General features: G+C 49.9%; 1 protein-coding gene across 1 annotated transcript in view; it reads left to right on the top strand.

The window, feature by feature from the left end:
* PLCG2 (phospholipase C gamma 2) overlaps positions 1 to 26,259 on the top strand; it is a 146,812-nt gene that overhangs the window by 103,491 nt on the left and 17,062 nt on the right. Inside the window, exons 20-30 of the mRNA XM_001501998.7 lie at positions 2,513 to 2,693; positions 4,212 to 4,283; positions 7,640 to 7,749; positions 9,023 to 9,119; positions 10,477 to 10,543; positions 12,317 to 12,474; positions 17,074 to 17,176; positions 18,655 to 18,864; positions 20,655 to 20,800; positions 21,760 to 21,874; positions 22,825 to 22,992. Of these exons, the coding sequence (XP_001502048.2) occupies positions 2,513 to 2,693; positions 4,212 to 4,283; positions 7,640 to 7,749; positions 9,023 to 9,119; positions 10,477 to 10,543; positions 12,317 to 12,474; positions 17,074 to 17,176; positions 18,655 to 18,864; positions 20,655 to 20,800; positions 21,760 to 21,874; positions 22,825 to 22,992 (1,427 nt within the window). The remainder of the gene's footprint in view (positions 1 to 2,512; positions 2,694 to 4,211; positions 4,284 to 7,639; positions 7,750 to 9,022; positions 9,120 to 10,476; positions 10,544 to 12,316; positions 12,475 to 17,073; positions 17,177 to 18,654; positions 18,865 to 20,654; positions 20,801 to 21,759; positions 21,875 to 22,824; positions 22,993 to 26,259) is intronic.

Below are 26,259 nucleotides of genomic sequence, written 5' to 3' on the forward strand. Positions count from 1 at the left end.
TGAGAGCCGGAGGTTCTATTCTTTAGGAATCAGAAGATGTTCAGTGAGCACCTGCTGTGTGCCAGGCCCTGTGCTGGGCTCCAGAAATACTGGTGTGATAAAAACAGCTTGGTCCCTGCTCTCACGAGGCCAGCGGTCTGGTGGAATGAGAGTCGTCATAATACTCAGAAGCACTTCGTCCTCTTGGCCGGTTCCCTCTTACCTAGCATGGCTGGGAAACAGCAGGTGGTCAGTAAATGCTGGCTGCACGAGTCAGCGAAGAGGATGGTGTCTGCCATCCTTAGTCCAGCACGTGTGTCTCAGAGGAGGGGAGGGGAAGGCTGTTTCCATCATGCTGGGCTGTGAACTTCCCTGGCCTCCCCGCACTGCGTGCCTGCTGGGGACCCTCAGTCACTGCCGCAGTCACAGATGGCCTCCGCCTGCCCTGGACACACATACTTTCTCAAATCCACTCTGGTCAGGGTGTGGGGTGGGCATCGCTGTCCCTCGCTGACAAGGGTTGCCTCTGGCGGGAGAATCAGGTGCATGAACAAATTGCTGTAATATTGTGCGATAAGTGCCACAGAGAGACTGGTCAGGCGGGGTGACAGAGGGTGACTAGGAGTTCCAGGAAATGGGGTGGGGGGTGCATTCCAGGCAGAGGGAGTGCACGGGTCTGGAGGCATTTGTCCCCCCACATATACTTGTGGCGGATCTCCCCGGTGCCAGGCGCTGTCCTAGGCTCTGGGAATGGGCACTGAACTTCTGGACAGGTTTCCACAGGAGGGGCGAGGCGTCTGCTTTCAAGTCCACGCACAGAGATGAAGTTGTTGCTGGTGTGATTGGTGGGAGGCATCCCTCGGTGGGACGAGGGGCTAAGACAGGCCGTGGCATCCACTGACTGGTAGCGACACGCCCCGGGAGGCTGGAAAGCGCAGCTCAGACTCCAGCCTGTTCTCCTCTCTGCTTTTGATTCTTCTGTCTCCCAGGGAAGCTTGTTTTGTCTTGATTTTGGTTATATTCTCCCAACCATTTGTTTATTGAGTACCCTCTGGGTGCCGGACACATCGCAGACGGCTTACCCTGGGTTACTGACGGACGGCGGTCCTGACATTCCCCAGGAGCTGCGAATCCCCAAGGTGGGGATGAGGAAACTGAGGCTCAGAGAGGTTGCCGGAGGATGGAGCCAGCACCGGACCCACACTCTTAACCTCCACACCCCAGAACCTCCCTGCCCTGGGGAGCTTTTGTAAAAAGTTTAGAAATTAATTTTTAATTACATAAATATTTTCTTCTTATAAAAAATTAAGACACTGCAGTACAGGCTAAAGCCCCCTGTGGTCCTTCTCATCTCAGATCTTGTCCTGGTGGAAAACACAATTTCTAACTGATGTCTCCACCTAGACTTAAAAAATAATTTTATATACATATATATATACACCTATGGAAAATATCCATTTTGTGGGTGGGTATTCCATTTCATTTCATCAAAATACAAATGGAATCATACTCTAGTTTCATTCTGCAACTTGTTTTTCTACTGAGCAGTATTTCTTTTCTTTTTTCCTTTTTTCAATAAATATTTAATTTAATAAAATATACTGCAGAGAAGCCACGGAAGCAGAAGTCTTCTAGCTTTTTTTTTTTTTAACAGGACATTTTGAAGAAATGGCTTGACAGGATGTGTTTTTTTTAAAACAATAAAAAAATGTCTCTCAGGTGCAAAAGTTTTAAAAGATGCGTGGTTCCCCCATTGTAACTATGCTTTTAGACAGTTGTAAAAAGATGCTCTTGGCTGTAAAGTTAGGGTCAAAACTTATTTTCCCAAATGTTTCTGTTCTTGCTGATAAAAGCTAGTAAGACGGAGGAGTCCGTTCTGTTTTGGATTTTTTCTGCCTTGCTTCAAGTGGGTGAAGAAATAAAAGACTTTGTTTCCTTTTTGGAAAAAAAATTCTGTTGTTTCACTAGTTGGACCATTGAAGATAAGATTTAAGGATTTCAGGATCAAGGCCCAGAGTTCTAGAGTAGAGATTGGCAAATGTTTTCTATAAATATTTGAGGCCTTGCAGGCCAGCCGGACGGTCTCTGTGGCAACTACTCAGCTCTGCTGTTGTGGAGTGAAAACAGCCGCAGGCAATACGTAAATGGATGAGCGTGGCTGTTTCAATAAAACTTTATTTATAAAAATAAGTGGTGGGCCGGATTGGGCCTGTGGGCTGTAGTTTGCCAACCTTGGTCTGGACACTAGGATGTTCCCCAAGTCAAGTCATGTAATTGGGGAGGAGAGGAGAAGGGCAAGAGGGGCTGGCTGTTGAGTTGCTCAGCAGTATTTCTCTTCTGAGGTACGTGTTCTTCTGTATCCCTTTTGCAAAGATTGACGTCATTGCATTCCATAGGAAGGCTGTGCCCTGTTTATTCATCTGGTCCCCCAAGGCTGGATAGCTAGGTTGTTTCTAATTGGTGGCGTTTGTATAGCAGTTGTCTGGCTGCCACGATCTCAGCCTGTCAACCCCGTGTGGTCCTCCCCCTCCAGGGCCAGGGGCAAAGTGAAGCACTGTCGCATCAACAAGGACGGCCGGCACTTTGTGCTGGGGACCTCCGCCTACTTCGAGAGCCTCGTGGAGCTCGTCAGTTACTACGAGAAGCATGCGCTCTACCGAAAGATGAGGCTGCGCTACCCCGTGACTCCCGAGCTGCTGGAGCGCTACAATATGGTGGGTGGTTGACTCGCTCGTGATTTGGTGGAATAGCTTGTCTGAGGTTAGAATGCATCTGTTCCTTCATTCAGCAAACCTTTCTGGGGCATTTACCATGTGTCTGGTGCTGCTCTATGTCCTGGGGATACAAAATTGGACGTGGTGGACAAAGACCCTGGCCTCGTGCTGCTTGTAATCTAATGTGGAGGAGACAGGCAATAAATGAGATGAATAAAAAATATACAGGGTATGTGTCAGATGGTGATAAGTGCTATAGAGAGAAACAAAACTGGGCAGGTGGATAAGTGAATGCAGAGTGATGGGGAAGGGGTTGCTGTTCTCAAGGGGAGGTCTGGGAAGACATCACTGGGAAGGAGCCATTTGAGCAGACACTAGGGGAGGTGAAGGAGTGAGCCATGCAGCCAGGTGGAAGAAGAAACAACAGCAAGTGCAAAGGTCCTGAGGTGAGGGCATGCCTGGAGGCAAGAGAAGCGGCCCGTGTGGCTGGAATTGAGTGAGCCAGGGTCATGGTAGAACTAAATAAGGATGGGGATTAACAGGGGGCTGCTTGGTGTAGGCCATTGTGAGACCCTCGCTTTTATTCTGAGCCATTGGAGGGTTCTGAGCAGACAAGAGACCTGATCTGATTACTATGTCTCAGTTCCCATCAGATATTTTCATTAGCGTGTTGGAAAGAGATTTACTGTGCACCAACCATGTGCCAAGAGCTGTTGTAGATACTGGGAGTGTGCCCTTGGGAAATTTAGGTTCAGGGGAGGGGAGCTGGATAACACACAGTCACAGAAATAAGATGCCTTCGACAGTGTGAACTACAGTGGAGACGATCCAAGGGGATGGGGCCATAAGGGGTGGGCGCTACGTTAGATTGCGGTGGGGGAGGTCAGAGAAGACGACGGAGTGAATTGGCCCTGGGGAGCTGTGAAGGAAGCAGGTTCTAGGTTGGGGAGCAGCCGAGGTACACGCCCTGGGGTGACTGAGGGACCGAAAGCTGACCAGTGGGCCAGGAGCCCAGGGAGAGAGGCAGAGGCGGGCAGGACGGGTCTTCAGTGTGCGCTGGTAAATATTTACCAGCTCTCTGCAGAAAGGAGCCCCAGTTTGTGGCATCTGCCAGTTTCCCTGGCGTGAATACTTCCATGGGGGCCAGTTCCAAGCTACCGATGTGCCGTCATTGAACATGACGTCAGGAGGAGATATACAATGGGCTCGTGTGAGCAGTGAGCTGGCTCCAGCACACCACTGGGTCTCAGACTTTGTGTTTTCGCAAAGGAGCACGGTGCCTGGAACATAGTAGACCAGGATAGGGGCCTCTCTCATTTTAGGGTAAGGTTTCCAAGTTTTGGGGAACTTCTTTATAGCTCCCTGCTGTCTCTACCCACGAGGCATGAGTAAACTGTGAGGTTTCAGCTCTTCCACCAGAAGGTAGGAAACCACAAGGATGCCTGGAGCCCTTCTTATATGTAAGTGCTGTCCCGGGAGCGTGGATGGTTCTATTTATTTTCCTTTGTTCTTTTTCAGGAAAGAGATATAAACTCCCTCTATGACGTCAGCAGAATGTATGTGGATCCCAGCGAAATCAATCCTTCCATGGTACAGTACCGACCCTCCGAGTCAGGCTATTTCGTAGTCACTAGATTGACGTAGAGTCCAACCCCCGTTGTAACAGGACAAGGAAACATTTTGGAAAACTTGGCCAAAAATTTTCTCTCTCTTTTTTTGTTTGGAGAAGAAATGGTGATTGACAAAACCACGTCTGGTTTCAGGGAAAAGGTTAATAGAATTCCATCCCAAAGCAAGCGTGCCTTGCTAAAATTTGAGGTTTGATGAACCACCTTTGGGCCAAACAGCTTCTAATTAAAAGTCTTTCAAATGTTTCTCGCTCGCTGACTGAGCCGGTGGTGTTTATAAATTCCGTTTGGTTCACTGACCTCCTTGCAGTGCAAATGCTATCTTGTATTCTCACCCCGGCGGTTGGGTAATTTCATGCAGGTAGACACGAATTTTGCTCTTTGCCTCCAGCTCTTCCTGGCTCTGGTTTCATCACAAATTTCGTTTGAGCCTGTGGAGGAAGAAGGATGGCGAATTTTCTGTTTGCGGGGGTGTCTGGCCCCCAATTAGTGTACAATTCTCACTTAGGGAGGGGCCCTGCTGGTGGGCTCTGTAGAAATTCGGAGATAAGTTTCTTTTTTTTTCGTTTTTAAGGTTACAGTCCTTGGCCAGTGCAGATCCCTTCGCGCAAGAAATGAAGTCTTGAAAAGTTGTGGGCGAATGGAGCTGTTGGGAGGTGTTTTAGGGGACTTAGCATTATTAATAGCAAAAGCTCTTACTAGAAGTGACGAATCCTTTGGTAATGAGAATGACAAGCCTCATGGCAGCCCGATGTCAGGGGAGGGTGGAGACTGGTAAACGGAGGAACAGGCACGCCATCTCCACGGCAGCCCCTCCCCATTAGCTGTCAATTGTTGCCTTTCCAGAGAGCAGGCTGGGTCTTCTGATTTCTTAAGAAAAGCCAATCATCTGGATGCTTTACGTGAAATCTCCCAATTTTTAAATCCTGGCAACTTACCCAAGTTGTGGAGAGAAATCGTCCTATACTAAGTGAGCCAATAAAACACAATTGCATGCTGAATTTGATTGCAAGCCACCAGGCTCTGGCGAGTGCCTCAAAATACAATCATTGCTGTTATGATTGAAAAGTGATGTAACAATAAAAAAACTACTTTGAAAACAAGGAAAATGGTCAGTGCTAGTCTTGCCATCCTAACGTGGTGGCCATCTGCATTTTTGGATGGTCCATCCCTTCTGGTCTTTACCTGCATGGAGACATGTTTGACAGTCTCCACCACCTGTGCCCGCCATTTTTATTCTACTCTGTTCACTTGCCGCTGGGTCACACGTGCGTTTCTCCATCTCTCCTTTTCTTAATGACCATTTTTGTTGAACCTGGTAGGCCAAGTAATTTAGATGGAATACATGGACTGGAATTTCAACCGGAAAAAAATATTTTTAATGCTGCAGAGTATTCTAGGTGGCTGTGCCAGCTTAGCTATGTCCCCTTAACGGCCATTTGGGTCATTTCTAGTCCTTGCTCTTCTAGTTAACTCTAAAATGAACTTCACACTTCAGGCTTTGGGCGTCTTTTGCGTCATTTCCTCTGAATGAGTTCTTAGAAATGGAATGAGTGGATCGATAAGAATAGGTTACACATATGGGTGACCGTAAATCAAGCATTGTTCTAAGCCCTTGAGAGCTCATTAATCCTCCCAGCACCCCCATGCAGCAGGTACTATTTTTGTGCCCATTGTACAGATGAGGAAAACAGAGGTTGAGTCATTGCTGAGGTCACATAGCTAGGAAAGTGTGGGGCTGGCTGGGCTTTAGACCCAGGCAGTCTGGCTCCGAGAGCTGTGCTCTTAGCTACTTTGCTGTGCCGTATGCCAATTTGGTCATCTGATGGATGGCTTGTTTCTGTGTAGTTCATGGGGACCTGACATGAGGACCTTTCCTGCCAGCTGTCAGGCTGGAGACTTCCTCCTCGTGGAAGCCATTATATTGCATCCCTCTCTGCTGCTGGTGGTCCCTTCCTTGTGGCCGTGGAGCCTGGCAGTGACCTATAGCGTTTCATGGGGAAGGATGCGGTGTGGTCCTTGCGTCCAGCTTTGAAGCGGGATGCACAGGTGGAGCGGGCTGCAGGTGCAGGTGGGGGAGACCGTGGCAGGAGCTCTGAGTAGCCCCTGCTTGGAGGTTCCTAGGGCAGAGCTTGTAAAATCCAGGCTGTTTCTTATGGAACATCATAAAATGTACCAATAACTCACATTAATAGATTCATTTCTGCGCTCAGCTGCTTACCAGGGGTTGATCTTGGGCAAGGATGCTTCTCTCTCTGTACCTTAGTTTCCTCATCTATCAAATGGGTGTAATAATACCACTACTTACCTGTTAGGGTCACAGTGAGGCGTAAAGGAGATACTACAGATGAAAGGCCTAGAGCAGTGCTTTCACTAGAGTAAGCACTTAAGAAATGCTAGGTATTGTCATTTGCATCATGACATGCATTATCTTATTTAATAGTCCCAACAACCCTATGAAGTATGTAAAGTTTTGATTCCCACTTCACAGATGGGGAAACTGAGCCTGAGAGAGCCTCAAGGTTATATAAAAGGAAGGAGCAGAGGAATAATTTGAATCCACAGGCTGGACTCCACAGCCCGTGCTCTGAGGAGCAGTTTTACTGCATTTCCTTGTAAAACCCCTGTTCCCGTTTCCTTGGGGAGGGGGGCCCCGTGGGGAGAGGAGGGGGAAGCTGCCCATCTAAACAGGTGTGACAGTTTCAGAGGTTTTCCCGTTCATGTTCGCTTGCTTTGTGCGTGTTCGTGGATTGATGCTTGCCAGGCAGCAGGCATTGAAGCAAATTCCTTCCAGAAAAATTTCATGCCACGTTCCGGCTTACTTGTTTCTGCCAATGCAGAGACCCCCTTCTGGTGACTTTCCTGGGGGAGCACCTCAGTTTCAGTTACTCTTGCAAAGTGTCGGTGTCCTGCAGGAGTCCAGTTAGGGGACCTCTGGCTGGGTGGAAATAATTGGCGATGGCCAGGGATGGCGTTGATCTGGAACTTCCAACATGAGCTTGGGCACTGAGGACTTCAGAGGTGTGGTTGTGGCTTAGTCTGAAAGGCATATCTTTTCTTTGTTGAGGAAACTGAGCCATATTGGGTGACTCTGAGGTGCCCTTGGCTCCCACCAGGCCAGTCCGCATCCGCACTCCCTGGTGACTTTTTGAGGCCACGGCTCGTTTGCAATGCCAGCCCCTCGCCAGCAGATGGCGCTGTAACCTCGGGCTGAAGCCGGCTGCTCCCTAATGAGAAAACCCGAGTGTGCCGGGGAATGCCGCCGCCTCCTCTGCTCCTGTCGCTCGCCTGACCTTTTCCTTCTTGTTTTCCCTGAAGCCTCAGAGAACCGTGAAAGCTCTGTATGACTACAAAGCCAAGCGAAGTGATGAGCTGAGCTTCTGCCGTGGCGCCCTCATCCACAACGTCTCCAAGGAGCCCGGGGGCTGGTAAGGCTGAGTGGGGGCTGGGCCGCTTGGTGGACGAGCTTGACTGGTCCCTTCTTGGTGGTGAGACCCCAGTGCTGGCTGACCTCTGACCCCTTTATCTGCCTTCTAGACTGGCTTTGACCTGTTGTACCTTCTCTGGGAAGTGGCTCGATGCATGCTTTATATGGAAAAGTGGATAAACAAAAACAATAACGATTATTATATATCATATATCATCATATATCAACTCACATCATATTATATGTTATTTTAATTATAATAGCAGCTACCATTTATTGAGGTCTTACTGTGTGCCAAGCCTTATGCTGATTGCTTTCATAGGCCATCTAACCAAATCCTCCTTACAACCCGAGGATTTATGACTGTGGTTAGCCCCGCTTTACACATGGGGTGGCTGGGGCTTTCCATAGTCACACAGCCACTAAATAGCATACGCTCTTCCCATTGCACAAGCCTGGGCGTGATTTTACGTTCAAATTCTCCTGCTATTTCTAAGTCCTGTGCCCTATGCGGTGACGCCATCCTGGAGTGAAGGAGGGTACGTTTTTAGGCCAAAGGCACAGGGATGTGTGAGGGTTTAGGTACATCTTCCACCTTTTCACATGGGAACAAAAATTTGCTGCCCATCCACAGGCCCCTGGGCAGGTGATTTTGTGGGATGGTGTCTCCCTTGGAGGAATAAGAACTTGTTCATAACCATGAGCCCTGGTAGAGTTCAAGCACCTCACAGGATCAGCCTCTCTTCTTCCCACAAGATAGCTGGACCTGACTTAGAAATCTGAATAGCAGCTCCAATTGAGCGCCTCTGCGTGTCAAGCGCTGTTTTCAACACTTGGTTTGAAATAACTCATTGAATCCACACAATGACCCTTTAAGATTGGTTCTGTTGCTCCCTGCATTTGACAGACCAGGGAACTGAGGCACAGAGAGATGCAGTAACTTGTCCGGGGCCACACAGCAGGCTGAGATTTGAAGCCAGGCCTTCTGACTCCAGAGCCCACATTCTTAACCTCACTTAGGTGCTAGGTCCAGAGGTTTCCAAAGTTTATTAGGATCCTGTGAAGGGGAGGACTGTGACCTCCCTCCCCATCACTCATTGCTGATAAAAAAGCAGAGGATCCCTTTGAAGTGCTCCGTTGTCACAGATAATGACCACCTCCTCCGGGCCCTCGTCCACGTGCGACTTCCCCCACCAGCAGCTGGGAGCTGCCGAGCAGTGGTGGATTATTGACACGTGCAGTGCAGGCTCTCGGATGCCTGTGTTTTTGTCTAGGTGGAAAGGAGACTATGGGACCAGAATCCAGCAATACTTTCCGTCTAATTACGTCGAGGACATCTCAACAGCTGACGTGGAGGAGCTGGAAAAGCAGGTGAGTCTCTGTCACCACAGGGGGACCTGCCATCCTGTTCTTCGGGGAAGCCGTCTCGGTGGATCCGTTGTATGTGTACTGCCGTGTGGTCCCTGTGAAGCCCTGGAACAGGGACAACAGAGTGACATCGGGATTGTGCCCAGAGTTGTCAGGGGTGAAAATCAGTGTGACCAGGCAGTCCTGTTGTAATCAGGCCATGCTGGGCTGGGAGGCTCTGCTTATGCGGAAGAAGCCCCTCTGGAGTGAAAATGGCCAAATGGCGACTTTGTCCTGTGCTTCAAGCAGCTTGCATAGGAAACGCATTTTGTTTGGCCAGCCAGACTACCAGAACGTGCTCGGCATGAGTAAGCAAGCAGGCCTAAGTGGAAGGTGAGCTGAGGCCCTCCTGGTGACGTGCCAAACCTGGTGTCTGTGCCCCGCCTCCTCTTGCCCAGAAGGCTCAAAGAGCAGCTACTTTCAGTGTGACAGTGCTGCACCAAGGATGGCCTCTTTGTCATGAGGACTTTAATAAGGTCTTGTTAGAGCCCAAGAAATTTTCTAAGGGAGGTAGGGCAATCTGGGAAGGCTGCATGGAGGAAGGGGCATTTGAGCCTTGTAAGTCCAGTTAGAGTTCAACAGCAGGAGACTAGCAGAAGGGAATTCCAGGTGGGAGGTACAGCCTGAGCAAAGTGTGGTGATGGGAACGTGGTTGTGTTCATCGTGCTCGGTCGGAGGCAAAGACTTGACCCCCCTTGCTGTGTCTGTTCCGCATTGCCCTTACCCACACAGTCGGTGTTAGCCTAGTGGAGGGGTGGGGTAGTACAAGCAGTGGGCAGACACACAGTTCTGTCAGCTCTCTTGAGACCAACCTAGTCCCCATCTCACCTGGACCCTGGGATGGTTCAAATGTGCAGTGGCAGGTAGAGCTGGAAGGCTGACCAGGGCCGAGGAAAGCCTTAGAGCTAGATTGCAGAGCCTGGATGTTGCTCCCACAGGGCATGGGGAGCCACAGAAGGTTCTTGAGCTGGACTTTAGGAGGCCAAATAGTTTCATTTCATGATAATGTCAGAATAAAGGGTCAAGGATGTTTGTTTAAAGCAGACCCATGGAGAGCTTCAAATCGTGTTCTGGAATTCACAGGGCACATTTTCACCGACTGGAAACTGAAACGTGAACCTATGGCACCTGCTCGCTGCTAGGTCCCCAGCAGCAACATGCTTCATTATTTAGCTCTCTCCGGTGGACGTCTCCTGTAATGAAAATGCATTTTAAACAGGTCCGCAGGCGGCGTCTCTGCTAAACGGTGTGCTTTGGAAACCGGTTGTCTTTTTATTATTCCCGTTAAGGCTAACGTGAGTTATGTCTTGTTTCTTCACAGATTATTGAAGACAATCCCTTAGGGTCTCTCTGCAGAGGAATATTGGATCTCAACACCTATAACGTTGGTACGTGCACACGTGGTCTTAGCCTGCACTTCCACCCGGATCCCCCCAGCCTGGCCTCAGAACCTCCCCAGGCCGGGGGGGGGCGGCTGTCGCTGGGTCTAGCTTTGACATGGACGCTGGTTTGGCCCCCAGTGCTGTGCTGAAACCGAGCATCGGGCCAGGCTGGTCAATGATTGCAGTTTTGTTTCTGCTGTTCATATCTGTAAAGTGCCAAAACAGAATCTGGTGTATAACAAGTGCTAGATGAATGTTAGCTGTTCTTCGAGCATCATCCCACCCTGTCAGGGACCCACCTGGGTTTCCTCTGCTATTGTAAGAGGAGTTGAGCTGTTGGCCGGGTTGCAATGCAGCATGGAGTTGGGAGTGTTCAGTTCTAAGCCCAGCCCTGCCTCCAAGTTGCTACAAGGCCCTGGGGCTGTCACTTCTCTCTGAATTGCAGCTTCCTGGCCACTCAGCTGGGCATCAGGAAACCTGGCCTGTTCACGTTGGAGTCTGGTGCAAGGAGGGGAGTGAAGGCATGGCCCGCACACAGGCTCATACAGCGGTGGCAGGGGCGTGATTGCATGGGGCTTCCTGGGCCTTGATGGTGCCCGCTATAAAGTGGGCACATGGAAGCTTCCATGGGAAGGGGCAGTGAGGGAGACGTTCTGGGCAAGAAGCCCCAGCAGCTCCCTTCGGTGAGCAGCCACTGTCTCCACAGCAGGCCTCCACGCTCCCTGCCGTCCATCAGCCCATTAGCCGGGGTAGGCAGGAGAGGGGTTCTTTGTTCCAGTTAACAGATGAGAAATCCAAGCCTGCAAGTGACCACAGGACCTGCCTGTGAGTTAACGGGCAAGCTGGGACTGGGGTATTCAGGGCTCGTGTCTTCACTTACGTCGCTCTTTCTCTTGTCTCTTGCACCGTGTTTGCAGAGCACAGGCACATGGCTCAGGGATGAGGAAGAAGGAGCTTGAGTCAGCTCTGCTTTGAGCCTCAGCTTTGCCACTTTAGCCACGTGACCTTCCATGCATTACTTGCCCTCAGCTAGTCCCCGTTTCCTCTCCTGTAACATGGGTATCCCAAGAGTAGCACCCCCAAAAGCTTGTGATAAGGAGCAGATAAGATACAATGCGTGTAATCAGCTTAGAACGTTGCCTGGTGTGTAGGAGCACAGCGATCTTAGCTACCGGTATTATTTGGCAGATAAAATTTTCCTCTGATGGGGACTAGGTTGGTTTCAAGAGAGCTGACAGAACTATTTGGCAGCCTAAATTTTCCTAAGGAAAATACTTCCTCTGCAGAATCTATTCTGTACCTCTCTCCTCACTTCTGGTGGCTGCCGGCGGTCCTGGTGGTCCTTGGCTCGTGCATCACTCCGATCTCAGCTCTGTCTTCCGTGGCCATCTTCCCTGTGTCTGTGTCTCTGATTTCCCTCTCCTTTCTCTGAGAAGGACTAGCTCTTGGATTTAGGGTGGACCTTGAGATCATCTCAAGATCTTTAGTTTCAGTACACCTGCAAAGACCCTATTTCCGTGGAAGCTTACATTCACAGAGCCCAGGGCTTAGGATGTGGACCTATCTTTTTGGAGAACACGTCTCACCCAGTTGTATACCTTAGGCAGTGGTGTGTGTCAAGAGGCCTGATACAAGGCAGACGTCCCAGTGGATGCTGACCATGATGACAGCAATGGCGGTTTGGTTGGGTGCATGAGAGAAGCGGCTTGGGCAGTGTGAAGTCTGGTCCTCGTGGCCTTCTAACAGGCTGAGCGGAACTTTTGTTGTTGTCTCTCAAAGTGAAAGCCCCACAGGGGAAAAACCAGAAGCCTTTCGTCTTTATCCTGGAGCCCAAGAAGCAGGGCGATCCTCCGGTGGAGTTTGCCACGGACAGGGTGGAGGAGCTCTTTGAGTGGTTTCAGAGCATCCGGGAGATCACCTGGAAGATCGACACCAAGGTAGGCATGCTGCTTACCTGGGCTCAGGTGGGCCTGGTACTCTCAGGCCTCTGGCACTCTGCTGAGGCTGTGGGTGGGCCTGGGCGGCAGGAGGAGCAGGCCAGGGGGCCACACGGAAATCAGGGAGGGGATGGAATGGGTTCAGACAATGGGAGCACCATCATTATGCAGAGGAAAAGGGTGTTGGCAGTCCCCCAGGGGAGCTGGGTCTGGACTGAACCTTCGGAAGGCTCAGAGTATGTTCAGTGACACTCGATGTTTGGGGCCTGTCTGGCCCTGCATATCTTAACCAGAAAGTATTGCATTCCTCATTTTGAATGTTTTCTTGCTTCTAAAGATTGTTCAAAGGAGCCTTTCCACAGCAAGCGTTCAGTGGGGCCACCTCCCTGTACCTGTAGTCCAGGGCTCTGGGAATTCTGTACTTGACAAGACTCAGTTCTTCCCCTCCAGAATTTTCTATTCTTGAGGAGGACTTTCCACCCTAGATGGGAATGAACTTTTCAGGCGGTATCCTGAATGCAGCCTTAGTGTTTGGCTGGAAGTGTTTTGAGGAGGGTGAGGTTCTGGGTAAGAATAGGAGGTTTAGAGTTAGGCACGCTGGAGTTCGCAGGCTGGTGGGGCTGGACCCTGGGCAAGTAACCATGGTTCTCTGGGCCTCGGTTTCCTTGTCTGTAACCCGAGGAACCACATACCTGACTCACGAGATGAAGTGAACATGAAATGAGATGATGCGTGGAAAGTGCTAGGCCCACTGCCGGACACACAGAAAGGGCTCAGGTCATGACGGCACTTAATCGTCACGTTGTCATCATACCAGGAGGACACGGGGAAGTGTCAGATGCCATTTGCTCTATCTTGTGGCCATAGAACTGGGAAGAAATTTCAGAGTTTCCCATGTACCCAGTTGCTTCTAAGGCAGATCTTGACCCAAAGGGCTCATCTTAAAGCTTTACCAGGACCTCTTGGGTCTCCCGGACTCTTGAGTCTCTCTCCTGCAAGGTACTTGGAGGGTCATCCACCAGTGGCCTGGTCTTCCCTTCCCTCTGGGGGCCTCAATCTGGGCCAGTCTCTGGTCACTGCAGGCCCCTTGACTCACTGTTTCAATACCCTGGAGGGAGGTCCTCTTGTTTAGAAGACTGTCTGCAAACGGCTGGTCAGATAGGCACCCTCCCTGGCAGGGCCTGCCCTTTCCCTGCCCCAGAATCTAGTCAGAGGCCTTATATATGGGTCCTCGTTCTTCCCAAGGCTTGTCATACCATCACTAGTCACTTAGGATGAACCCTGAGCTTGTGGCCAACAAGGCTGTTCCCAATTTCCCTGATGGCACCATCTTATCTGCCCTCTTGTGCCTCTGATGCAGTACAGCTCCCAGGCACCGGGGGCGCCACTGTCCTGGGGTTCCTTTGAAAGATCCTTTCCCCTATCTTCTAGGTGTGTTCTCATTGCCGGTTGAATGGTTGTCATCATGATCTGTATGGCGCTGTTTGCCAGCGTGTGACCCTCCTGAGCATATTTCAGCATTTGTGATTCTGGGCCCCTCTAGCTGAGAATGGAGAAAAACACTAGTGAGAAAGCTCTTAGCAACTGTTCCCCGTAGACTTTATTCTCAGGCACTCAAGCCTCCTCTGGAGTGGACCACGCATGGGGCTCAGAGGAGAGGGGGCATGGCGATGACCCCCTCGGCCTCGTGCCTCCTGGCCCTCTCCACTTCGCTTCATGGAGAAAAATGTAACTTCGCTAGAAGTCGTCCCGCCCTCCTCGCATGAAGCTTTCTGAAATTAAGCCTAGTTCTTCAAGGCTGCAATTCTCTCCCTTTGATCTGCATTCCTCCGTAATTGGTTTTTACATCTGCTAAGATTTCATGAGAAAAAGATTTTTTTTAAGTCTTGTTATTACATGTGGAGGTTAAAAAACAAGAGTCAGCAATGTCGACCAAGTTGCCGCTCTGGGCACTGCCAGCTCTAGGAGGAACTGGCGTGGGAACAAAGAAGGAAGTCCTGTCCTGCCTCTGGGAAACCAGCGTGAGATGAGCTCTCAGCTCACTGCCGGGGGCTCCTCACCAAGGCCTTACCCTTGTGCCCGTCCCTAAGCATCTGCTCTGGGCTCTGTAATTTTACGCCATATCTTCCTTCAGTCAAGGGCAAAAGACCAGTCATAAGATCCGTCTAATTAGTGAGTTTCTAGAGCCTGACCAGTGAAGTGTGCTGTGACTTCAAATTCTGAGATGGCCCGATGGGCAGAGTCTGTAGGTCTGGAGACTGACTGTTCTACAGTTTTGAAGAAGCAACTGGTATTTCATCTTGAGCTAATACTGTTTTCTGCTGAGGTTGGAAAAAAAAGTGACGCCCCATAACTTGTCATTGGTCTGTGCTTTGTGAGGCCAAAGTTCCATAATTTGACACAGGTGTGGCATGTCCCACCCCATCCTTGTTTGAAGCAATTCTGTTGTCATTAGAGGTGAGCTGTGTTGTTGCTGGGGCTTCCTGTCCCCAGACAGCCCCAAGGTGGAAACTGTGCCCCAAGAGTGCAAAGCCAAGTTGATACACGGACTAGGAGAAAATGCCTGAGGTTTCAAAGTAAGTAAGCTTCAGTCTGTCTGGCGGCATTATGCTGCCGACTGTCTGGCCGACATCTCTGCCTCTCGCTCTGTGCCCCTCCCAACCACAACAACCCCTTCTAGCCTGACCTCTGTGGCCTGCTTTGTACCCAAGGACATTTAGAAAGTGTGGAAGGGGCTGGTGGAAGTTGGCTGCGCATAGATGAGCTCCGGCAAATTTTGGAGGTTTACAGTTACCTTCAGGCCTGTCCTGGTGATGTGGCCACGGCAGGAGGCCACAGAATAGGCTCGTTTGCCGGTCTTTGCAAAGGTCCCCGTTGGCCCCAGAACTCACGTCAGCGCTCACGGGGGAAGGCGTTCTTACAGAAGAAATCGGGTGCCCACACCTGCTTATTTAAAGAGGGGACGTTCTCTTTCTTGCCCTAGAGGGGGCGTTTCCGGGGAAATCAGAGTGGCCCCCACTTGCTGGCCACATGCCTGGTGGAGCGCGAAGGCCTCCTTGTTCAGTTCTCCCAATAGCCCTCCCTGGGAGATGAGTACTCACGTTAGCCGCATTTTACAGCTGAGGAAACTGAAGCACAGAGAGATGGTATAACTTGCCCAGTTGACACAGCCAATAAATAGCATGGCCAGGTTTCGAACCCGTGTCTCTGATTTCAGTTCCCGTTATCGTAACCAGTGTGTCATGTAGCTCCTCTCAGCAAGTCACCACCTGTTACCTGAACACTTGCTACCCACAGGGCCCTGCTCCCAGGGGGACGTGTCTCAGTGGGGACACAGGTCTGGGCACTCGTGTTGAATGGCACCAATGTGAGACAGTTGCGTGAGGGACCGTGCAAGGCAGAGACAGGGTGAGACAGCCCTCTGGAAAGTTTGAGGAAAGCAACTTCCCTTTTCAGGCCTGGCTAGAGTTATCCTGGAAGGCTTCCTGGAAGAGGGATTATTTGGGCAGGGTCCAGGATGAGGAGGGATCTGATGGACCGGCAGAGCAGAGAGGATGGGGCGTGTAGGGCGAGGAGCCAGGAGGTCATTGCTGTGGTTCAGAGGGACCCAGGATGAGAACTCGGGCATTTTAGAAAAATCTTCAAGACCTGGTGGCTGATGGTGCATAAGGGACAAAGCAGAGTGGTAACATGTGAGGCCCATTGCTTAAGCATCTGGTCTTGTCACTGACTCGCTGTGTAGCCTGGGATAAGCTGCTCCACCTCTCTGTGCTGCAAGTTCTTTGTCAGTGGAGCTATATTCTCCCTCTTGGGGGATGTGTGGGCTTAGATAAATGCACCTTAGATGAATCCATCAAGCACTCATGTGCGATGCCTGAAGCAAAGCAGCCCCCCAAATGGTGCATGTTATCATCTGCATATAATGTTCCCTCAAGGCTCCCCCCTTGGCCAATGGGAGGATGCGAGTCAGAATTTGGCAAGGCCTGAGAGGGATGCCTGGTTTGGGGTGAAGTGAGATGCTCATCTTTACTCGGCTGGAGATCTGACAGGCCAGTGACTCCCAAGTCCATGGCATGTGGCCTGGGACCTGGAGAGCCCTCTGTGCAGGTCCATGGTGGGTGAAGTCCAAGGGGCAGGAGGCTATGCACGCTGCAGGGGCCAGCAGGCTCTGGTGAGGGTGCCATGGTTGGTCTGCAGAGCCCACGAGGACGTGAGGGCACGGGCTTGGAGAACTGGGGCTTGACAGACTGTGGCAGTGTGGTTTTAGGGCAGGATCCCAAGAGCAGAGGGTTAGGGAGAGAGGGTTGGTGACACAGAGCCCTCACCCCCATCTGTTCTTCAGAGCTGTGACCAGGGACTGAGCTAGACGCCCATCCAGGGTGGAAACAACTTGGTCAAGAGTTTGAGCAGTAAGGGGAAGGAAGGAGAGGGGGGGGCGCGGGGGAAGGGAAAAGATTCCACTCGGTTAGAGATCTGAGCATGCAGGTTGGCTGAGAGGGGACGCCAAGGGGAGGAGGACGCACGCCAGGTAAGCTGGGAGGCTGGGACTTCTCCGGTGCCGGCTTGAGCGCTGGAACTAAAGACACTGGCTCCCTGCAGGAGAACAACATGAAGTACTGGGAGAAGAACCAGTCGATCGCCATCGAGCTCTCGGACCTGGTCGTCTACTGCAAGCCAACCAGCAAGACCAAGGACAATTTAGGTACTATCTCCCGGGACTCTGCCTCCTGACTTTGGTGAAAACGCTTGTTTCCTTTTGAGTCCGGCATCGTCAGAGGGCACAGTGAGCGTGGTTCCGGCTCATTCTTCGCTACCCTGAGTGGGAGCCTCCCCTTGAGTTTGTCCTCAGGATGGGGGTGCCAGTGAAACAGGCCCTTCTGGTACCTTCAAGAGGAAAACCCTCTTAGAAGGCAGATTCCTTTCCCACAACTGCTGTAACAAGTTACTACAACCTTGGTGGCTGAAAACATCATATGTTTATTATCTTATAGTCCTAGGGGCCAGAAGTCCGAAATCGGCGTCACTGGGCTGAAATTAAGGTGTTGGCAGGGCCCTGCTCCCTCCAGAGGTTCCAGGAGAGAATCTGTTCCTTGCTCTTCCATCTTCTAGAGGCTGCCGGCATTCCTTGGCTTGTGGCCACGTCACTCCAGTCTCCACCTCTGTGGTCACATTGCCTTCTATGTAGTCAAATCTCTCTATTATAAGGACCCTGTGGTTACATTTAGGGCCCAGATAATCTCCCTATTTCAAGCCCCTTAATTTAATCACATCTGCAAAGTCCCTTTTGCCATATAAGGTCACATGGTCACAGGTTTCGGGGATCAGGACCTAGTTAACTTTGGGGGCCGTTATTCAGCTTGCCACAGAAGGATTCAAAAATGGATCTTCTGCCCAATTCTCCAAAGTAGCAAGTTGGATCTAATAATGATCCTGTTCATATTTTCTTCCCCCTTTCTTTGAGCCTTTTGAGCAACTCCTATCTTTGATCTCAAGAATCTGTGATTCCGGGAGGACCAGGGAAACAGTACTAAACTCCAGAGTTAGCGGTCCCTGGGAGGCTGCACCCCGGGCACCTCCGCATACCGGGGAAGATGCTGAAGCTCAGAATGGGACTGGGCCGGGCTCAACGTGTGTGTGGGCTGTCCCACCACGTTTGATGGGAAGGAGCAAATCCCATTCATTCTCCCCTTCGCCACACGGGCACCTGTCACATCCCTTCCTGTGGGCAGCTGATTCTCCCCCCACCAGCATGCTTGGTTCACTAGTCTTGTCTACAACGTCTTTGATGAGGAAGCCATATCTGTCGTCTGTATTTCCCACTCCTAAGATCTCCTCCTGCCTGCTGACCCCTGAGGCCATTCCCCATCCCCTTTCTGTGCTTGTGCCACTTTTGTGTTTTCTTATACAAGGATGTTAGTAGTTTTAAACAAAAAGTCAATTACAATATTCCTAGACTAAAAGGCTGTGGGAACCCTGGGCTCCCTTTTAATATGTGGGATCCCCAGAGGGCAGGAGCCCACAGCAGGACCAGTTACGGCAATATCATCATAACCACTCGAATGTCTTGTCCAAGAGGGAGATTCCTGGTTTCATTTTAAACCCCTGCATCCAGCCCTCGCACCAAGCGTTGAGAAAATGCATGAGACACAGAATAAACGGCGACTCCCTCTCTGTGTGCAGAAAACCCCGACTTCCGAGAAATCCGCTCGTTTGTGGAGACGAAGGCGGACAGTGTGGTCAGACAGAAACCCATCGATCTCCTGAAGTACAATCAAAAGGGCCTGACCCGCATTTACCCCAAGGGACAGAGGGTGGACTCCTCCAACTACGACCCCTTCCGCTTCTGGCTGTGTGGCTCCCAGATGGCGGCACTCAATTTCCAGACTGCAGGTAAAGGGGCACTGACTGGGTCCTATAAATCTAAGATAACGGTGGCGTTATTCCAGGCACAGTCTGCTGGGGCCACCCATGTGACACGCTGTCCCAGAACGCATGATTTGTCGTGGGAACTCTCCAGGGTCAACCAGCATGCCCGAGTGAGGCCCATCAGTTGCCTGGCGTGATGAAGGGGACCAATGGGCACGCCTGACAGCGGCCACTTGTATTTGGCAGGCTCTGTGACGCCAAGTGACAGATGCTGACTCAGTCTGGCTTAAGAGAGAAAGGAAATGCATTAGCTCACGTCATTTAAAGTCCAGGAGCTGACTCAGCTTCAGGCACAGCTGGATACAGGCGTTCAGTGGCTGTCTTCAGCGCTCTCTCCTCTTCTCTGGGCCCATCCTTTTTTGAGGGCTTCGTGCTCAGACCCTTTTTTCCGGAGATAGTCACGTGCTGGGAAAAGCCAACATGCAAAACTTTTTTACGTGAATGGTCGCATAAACCAGTGTTTTACACTTTAAGTCTCTTTTGGGGATCTAGTCATCAGTAGTCTCCTTTATCTTATTTTTATGCCTGCATAGGATTCCACTGAGTGGAACCATACTTCGCCAACTGGCCCCCTGCTGAGGCACGTTCAGCTTACTTCCCGTCATTCTCTAATACAGACGGCACTGCCTTCTGTAGCCTTCTTTGAGCATCATTGCACAGATGTGAGAGTCCATCTGTGGGACAAAGTCCGCAGAAGTGTAGGGTGGGTCAAACAGCACTGGCATTTTGATCAACTTTGCCCCGACGAAAACCAGTGAACACCTGTATCCAGCTGTGCCTGAGTGAAGACACAGCCAAACCACCCTCCGTAGAGATTGTGGGTGGGAATGCAAATTGGTGAAACATTTGAATACACCCTTTTTTGGCGTAACTTCACCAACTTGGTTTTTTTCAAACTTTTCAGTCTTTGCCCATCTGATAGGTGAAAATTGATGTCACATTGTGGTTACAGCTTCCCTCCTTATTGTAGCATTAACCAGTTTTCCACGTATTTAGGGAGTATTTGCATTTTCTTTTCTGCAGACCCTCTGTTCCCGCTTCTTACCCAGTGTCTCTAATGGGGGGTAGGTATTTATAGCACACATTTATCAGCTCTCTTAGTAGGTTAAATTTATACGTTTACCTGTCATTTGAGTTAAAATGATTTTTCTTTCTATAGTATGTCTTAACTTTTATGGAAATGTTTTCTATGTAGAAATTTTTAGTTTTGAGTAGGTTTTAATCTTTTTTTTATGATTCTGGATTTTGTGTCATACTTGGAAAGGGGCTCTTGGTCTGAGGTTTTTAAAAAATTCCATATTTTCTTCCAGTAACATGGGTTTTCAATGGGTTTTTTTAAACCCATATTTTTGAATCAGATACCTATATATATATATATATATTTTTATGAGGAAGATTGGCCCTGAGCTAACTTCTGTTGCCAATCTTCCTCTTTCTGTTTGAGGAAGACTGTCGCTTAGCTAATATCTGTGCCAATCTTCCACTATTTTGTGTGAGGTGCTGCCACGGTGTGGCTTGATAAGCAGTGCTAGGGCTGTGCCTGGGATCCGAACCCACGAACCCCGGGCTGCAGAAGCAGAGCGCATGAACTTAACCATTATGCCACTGGGCTGGCCCCTCAGATACCTATTTTTAAAACTGCCTGAAATTATTTTTGGAAGAAGGTATAAATCATTGCCCACCTGGCGTGGCCTGGCCCCAGGGGCCAGCATTCTCCTGCCTCACTCACTGTCACAGTGCTCTTTCCTCCCCAGATAAGTACATGCAGATGAACCACGCCTTGTTTTCACTCAATGGGCGGACGGGCTACGTCCTACAGCCTGAGAGCATGAGGACGGAGAAGTACGACCCCATGCCGCCCGAGTCCCAGAGGAAGATCCTGATGACTTTGACGGTCAAGGTAAGGCCCAGCTCTCCTTCCTTGCCCAGGGGCCAGGGCCGCGCATCACTGAGAGGGTCCAGCCCTCTGCCTTGTGATGGCCTGTCTCCTTGTGTAAACTGTCAACACTCAGACAATTTTCAGAATCTTAATTACAGCGCACGCCAGGTCATTTCAGGGGAAAAGAACAGGAAGGAGGGTCTTCCCAAGTCCACCCTGGTCACCTCCCCATGTGTCCATCTCTTGCTGGGTTCAGCAGGGTCTCTCTGAGGTCCCGGTGAGGTCATCCTCTGGCCAAATAAGGAGAGAAATAAAATATCTGGGAAGTGGCCATATGGTCTTTATGGAGGAGAGAGTTTATCCCCCCAGCGGCCAGTTCTGGGCTAAAAGCTTTTTTCAGATTCATCCAACTTTCAGAGGATGTGTTGTCTCTTTGTAAGAGTTTCTGTTTTCTCCTTTTTTGGGAAATTATGCAAGGTGGAGAAATGAATTGCGGTTTTCATAAGATTAAGGAAGAAAAAAATGAAGCATATGTAATCGAATGTTTAAAGAAAGACCAGTTACGAAAAGAATACCGTATTCTCCCCCATCATTTCCTGGGAGCTGGGAAATCGAGTGGCTAAACTCCCTCTCTGGGTGCCCACCTGGGCATGGGTGTGTGCGTTTCTGTGCTCAGGGGAGGTCCACCTGTTAGAGTCCGATGGCATGGGGACGCCCATCCTGGCTCATCCTCAACAGCTATGGGAATCCACCCCAACTCTCCGCCCCCATTTCCTCACCCCCAAGAAGGGAACAGTGGTGGTGTCCACTGCAGAAGGGGTTAGGACTTCTTCAGTGAAGAAATTGAGGCTGGCTTTGAACTCGTACAGTCTGGCTCTACAACCCGAAGTGACCTCCGTGCTAGACCACCCACGCAGAACTTGTTAGCTCTTCCCAGGATGGCTCCAGGAGAATTCCAGTACTTACCTTTGATGTCCTAGGTTCTTGGGGCTCGCCATCTCCCCAAACTTGGACGGAGTATTGCATGTCCCTTTGTGGAGGTGGAAATATGTGGAGCCGAATATGACAACAACAAGTTTAAGACGACAGTTGTGAGTAAGTTGCCTGGGTCCTTTCTCCTTTCAAACTTCAGTCGAGCTGACTCACATGTTAGGGATGCACTGGGAATTTGGTAATGCACTTTTGTTGTCCAGGTCTTTTACTTCATTCTTCTTGCACACTACAGTTCAACTCGGAGGGGAACCAAAGGCCTGTGTGGTTAAATAGTTGGACTGGTACCCAGTGCTATGTTTCTCTGCCTGTCAGTCATGTCGAGAGACCTGGGCAAGGCTCTTGCTCCCCGTGCCATGACAGTAGGGTGGTCTTCTCTCTGCATTAGGCTCCACCTGCTTTATCTACTGAGTTCAAGGCTAAGAAGCAGAGACACAGAGAGGATGTGGCTGACCTGACCCAAGGGCTGCAGCCTAACCTGCATGATCTTATCCCACAGAGGGCAGGGAGGCCTAGAGAAATGTTTGTTCTTCCATATGAAGCCAGGAAGACGTTGTCTGTGGGCCCTTTCAGGCCTGCCCCCTGGTAAAATGTAGCGCGATGAGCAGCTCATGTGCTGACCAGTGAAACTGGTGTTGTTAGAGGCCAGCAGGTTCACTGCTTGCCTTGCTCTGTGAGGCTCGTTCTGCCCTGACAACTCCAGAACCCATGCCTGTTCTTCCTCTTCAGAGAGCCTAACCCGCGTCCCTCATCAGACAAGGGATTCAGTGCTCACCTCTTCCAAACCACCTCTTCCTGCTCTGCCATCCACATCCCAGAGAGTTGAGATGGGAGATGTATAAAGGGAAGGTGGCCCCTGCTTGCTGAGGGCCAGGCCTGGGACAACAGCTTTACCAGGATTGCTACTGGGAAGAAAAAGATTATTTCTTAGATCTTGATATAGATGCACATTTACATGGTTGCTAAAGAAATTCAAAGCCAACGGAGTTAGAGATGGTTTTACCAGGTGGGGGCAGGATGAACGAGGCCTCTAATGAGCTCTGATTTCCTTCCAGATGACAATGGCCTAAGCCCTGTTTGGGCTCCAACACAGGAGAAGGTGACGTTTGAAATTTATGACCCAAACCTCGCGTTTCTGCGCTTTGTGGTTTATGAGGAAGATATGTTCAGTGATCCCAACTTTCTTGCTCATGCCACTTACCCCATTAAAGGGATCAAATCAGGTAAGACGCATTTCTCCTCGTTTTTATTAAATCATTGCAAAACCGACTGGGTGGCTTGGACAGCTGATCTCGAGGTAGTTCCCGTGAGCTGGCCACGTGTCTAGCCCCGTATCCAGCGTCATTTACATGGGGATGGGGAAGGTGGTGAGATAGGATGCTGGGCTCTTCAAAGTCAGGCGTCTGCATGCAAATTTGGATTATTGATTGATTGTCCACCTGGCACTGTAGTTTGATTTCATTCTGAAAAGTTAGAAGCTATTTGCCTCTCTCGGCCAGGGCTTAAGTCTAGTTGGATCTCCCACCCTCTTCCTGGCTGGCAGCGTGCTCTGGTGGGAAGGACAAAGCCCTTAACAACTGGCGTGAGTTACCATCTTAGGTCCACCTCCCCCGAGTCATCCTGGGCAAGTTACTTAAGCTTTCTGAGCTTCACTTTCTTCTTCTATAAAATTGGGGTGCTTGATTTAATTCTTCTCTGCTGAACAAAACGCAGAACCCCTTCGTGCTTTGAGAAGGGTCATTCTGTGTGTGCCTGGGACCAAGCCATGCTGGGTCATGTGATCGGCTCTTAAGAATCAAGAGACTGCGTCCCACCCCTCCAACGCAGCCAGACAGCCTCCCCTAGGGGAGGGGATTTGGGACCCATGAGCTTGGCGCTGCCTCCAGGTCCATTTATCCACGTGGCTACTTTGTCAGTGTGGCTGTCGTTATCTTGTATGCAGTTTCTCTCATTTACTTTCCTGCTGGATTTTATGTATCATACTTGATGAACAGGCCCTCACTCGTGTTGAATTCCCTTTTTCCCCTTAGTATTTCTGAGGCATGAGACATAAAATCATAGGTCCTTCTGGATTTTTCATGAGGTCACTGTTGCCCTGTTTTCTAAGGATCGTTTTAATGATTTATATGCAAATATAGTCTTTTCTCTTGATGTTGTTTAGAAACCTTGGGTCCTGTGTTTTTCCCCCTAAACTTGAGATATTCCCTAAATTTCTACCTTTCCTAGTGTCATAAATCTGATCCTTTCCACCACTGGGCACTTGCCCCATTAGGTATGCTGGGGACTCTGGTTAGAGAGTGCAGGTTCCTAGGCCCGTCTGGGGTGATTTGATTCAACCAGTCTGAGGTGGAACCTAGGAATCTGCATGCTTAGCCAGCTCCTCACATGGCCTTTGGATGGCACCTTGAGAAAACTAGCTAGGCCGAGGCTGCCCATCTTATCATCGAGGAAACAAATTCCTAAGCAAATGGGTAGATTAAACAAGAACTTGAGAAATGTTTAAACTTTCTGATTTTTTTTTTAGCAGTTTAGAAATCCCCATCTTCATAATTTAATAGGAATGAGGATACATTTGTAAGTTCCTGAGGCCTGATGGTTGGCAACCCGCCTTGGTTCATTTTTCCCACACTGTAAACTACGTTAAACCTAGCAATTTCGCTGCCGAGTTTGCCTTTGCAATTTGCCTCTTGTAGATTAGCCAAGTGAATAAGGCTTAGGACAGATGTCTTTTTATGGTCACTGTGCCTGGCCGCGCTAACCCACCTCCGCTGGATTCATCCTGCAGACAGCAGCTCTGCTGTTACCCGCTCCTAGCCGATGTCCTCTGGAAGCGTGAGGGATGTGAGCATTGGAGCCCCTCCCAGGGCCTTGGAGAGAGGTCACAGTTGATGGACTCTCCTCCCTGGTCACCAAATTATGTCGATTCATCTAGAAAATGCTATGAATTAGCTTGGAGATTAAAAAAAAGAGAGAGAACAAAACCTCAAGGATGATGAAATATGTGGCCCCCGACTGCGGGATGCTTTCAATAGGACCTTCTCTCTCTCTCCCTTCCAGCTTCCAGCAAGGCCTGGTACATCCATATTCATGGAGGAACGAAACAAAATGAACAATCCCGTTGTGCACAAGGCATTGGGGGCCTTCGGAACTCGAAAATAAACTTTGCCCATTGTCACCAGGGATGCACTTAAGCTTTTAAGCCAGCTGGAGCTTGGGAAGGGAGGAAAACAGCATTTATTGTGTTAGTGCCTTAAACTCTTTCTCTTTTAATCCTCACAGCAATCCTGTGAAAGAGGTTTTATCATCTCTGCTTTTTAAATATGAGAATTTTGTGGCCTAGAGATGTTAATTAACTTGCTCAAGGTCACACACCTGTAGGACCAGAGCTGGGATTCAAACCCAGGAATGTCTTACTTCACACCCCATGTTCTTCCTACTCTGCGGGCTACCCTTGAGGCCTCCACTACTCCTAATAAGCCAAGATGCTATCCTACTTCCAAAGATACCTATCTCACTTCCAAAGATACCTATCTCTGTCTCCCTTTCCTCTCTGACACGACCAAAACCAACACGGATAAGAACAGAATCAAACTCTATTTTTGGTGAAATGGGCAAACACCTTTCAGCCCTAAACCCAATATACATGAAGGGCTGTTCGCAAAAGTGAGACTTGGGCAGTGAGAGGAGGTACGTTGGTCCTCTGTATCTGCGGCATCTGCATCCTCCGCTTCAACCAACCACAGAGCGTGTACCACGTTTACGATTCGTGGTTGGTGGAGGCTGCGGATGTGCAACTCGTGGATGTGGAGGGCCGGCTTAGGGACTTGAGCATCTGTGGATTTTGGTAGCCATGGAGGGTCCTGGAACCAATCCCCTGTGGATACCAAGGGACAGCTGTACATGTTGCTGGAGACATCCAGCCAAGCGGACAGAGCTCACTTCTCCAATTTGGAGGCACGGGCCACTTGGCAGCCTCCCTGAACATCGAGGAGTGTTCAGCGTTGCAGTACATTCTAATAGTTGATCAACACGTAGACTGACTTCTTCCCCACAGACCAGCTCCTTAGAGATGCAGACTCTCGGTCCCCACCCCAACCCTCCCACGTCAGAATCTGCATTTTATTAAGACCCACAGGTGATTCACCTCGCATTAAAGTTGAAGAAGCCCTGGGCTTAGACTGCTAGGATTCTGTGGGCGTCCAGACCAAAAACAAACCAGCAAACAAACCAACAAAAATATTCCATCCCCTGGAGGGCGGAATAGATCAGAAAATGTCTCAACAGCAGGATTCAATGAGAACAATGTCCCCAAAATCCTCCAGGGAAAAGAATGTGACCTGGGAGTTTTATACCCATTTACACTGTCACTCAAGTATCAAATCAAGGACAGAAATGTTCGAACATGCACAATTCAGGGATTATATGTCTCGTGAGCTTGTATTGAAGAAAACAAAAGAAGACAAACTTAGCCAGGCAAAATATCGATGGAA

Source organism: Equus caballus, chromosome 3 (genome assembly GCF_041296265.1).
Source record: "Equus caballus isolate H_3958 breed thoroughbred chromosome 3, TB-T2T, whole genome shotgun sequence".
Taxonomy (NCBI): domain Eukaryota; kingdom Metazoa; phylum Chordata; class Mammalia; order Perissodactyla; family Equidae; genus Equus; species Equus caballus.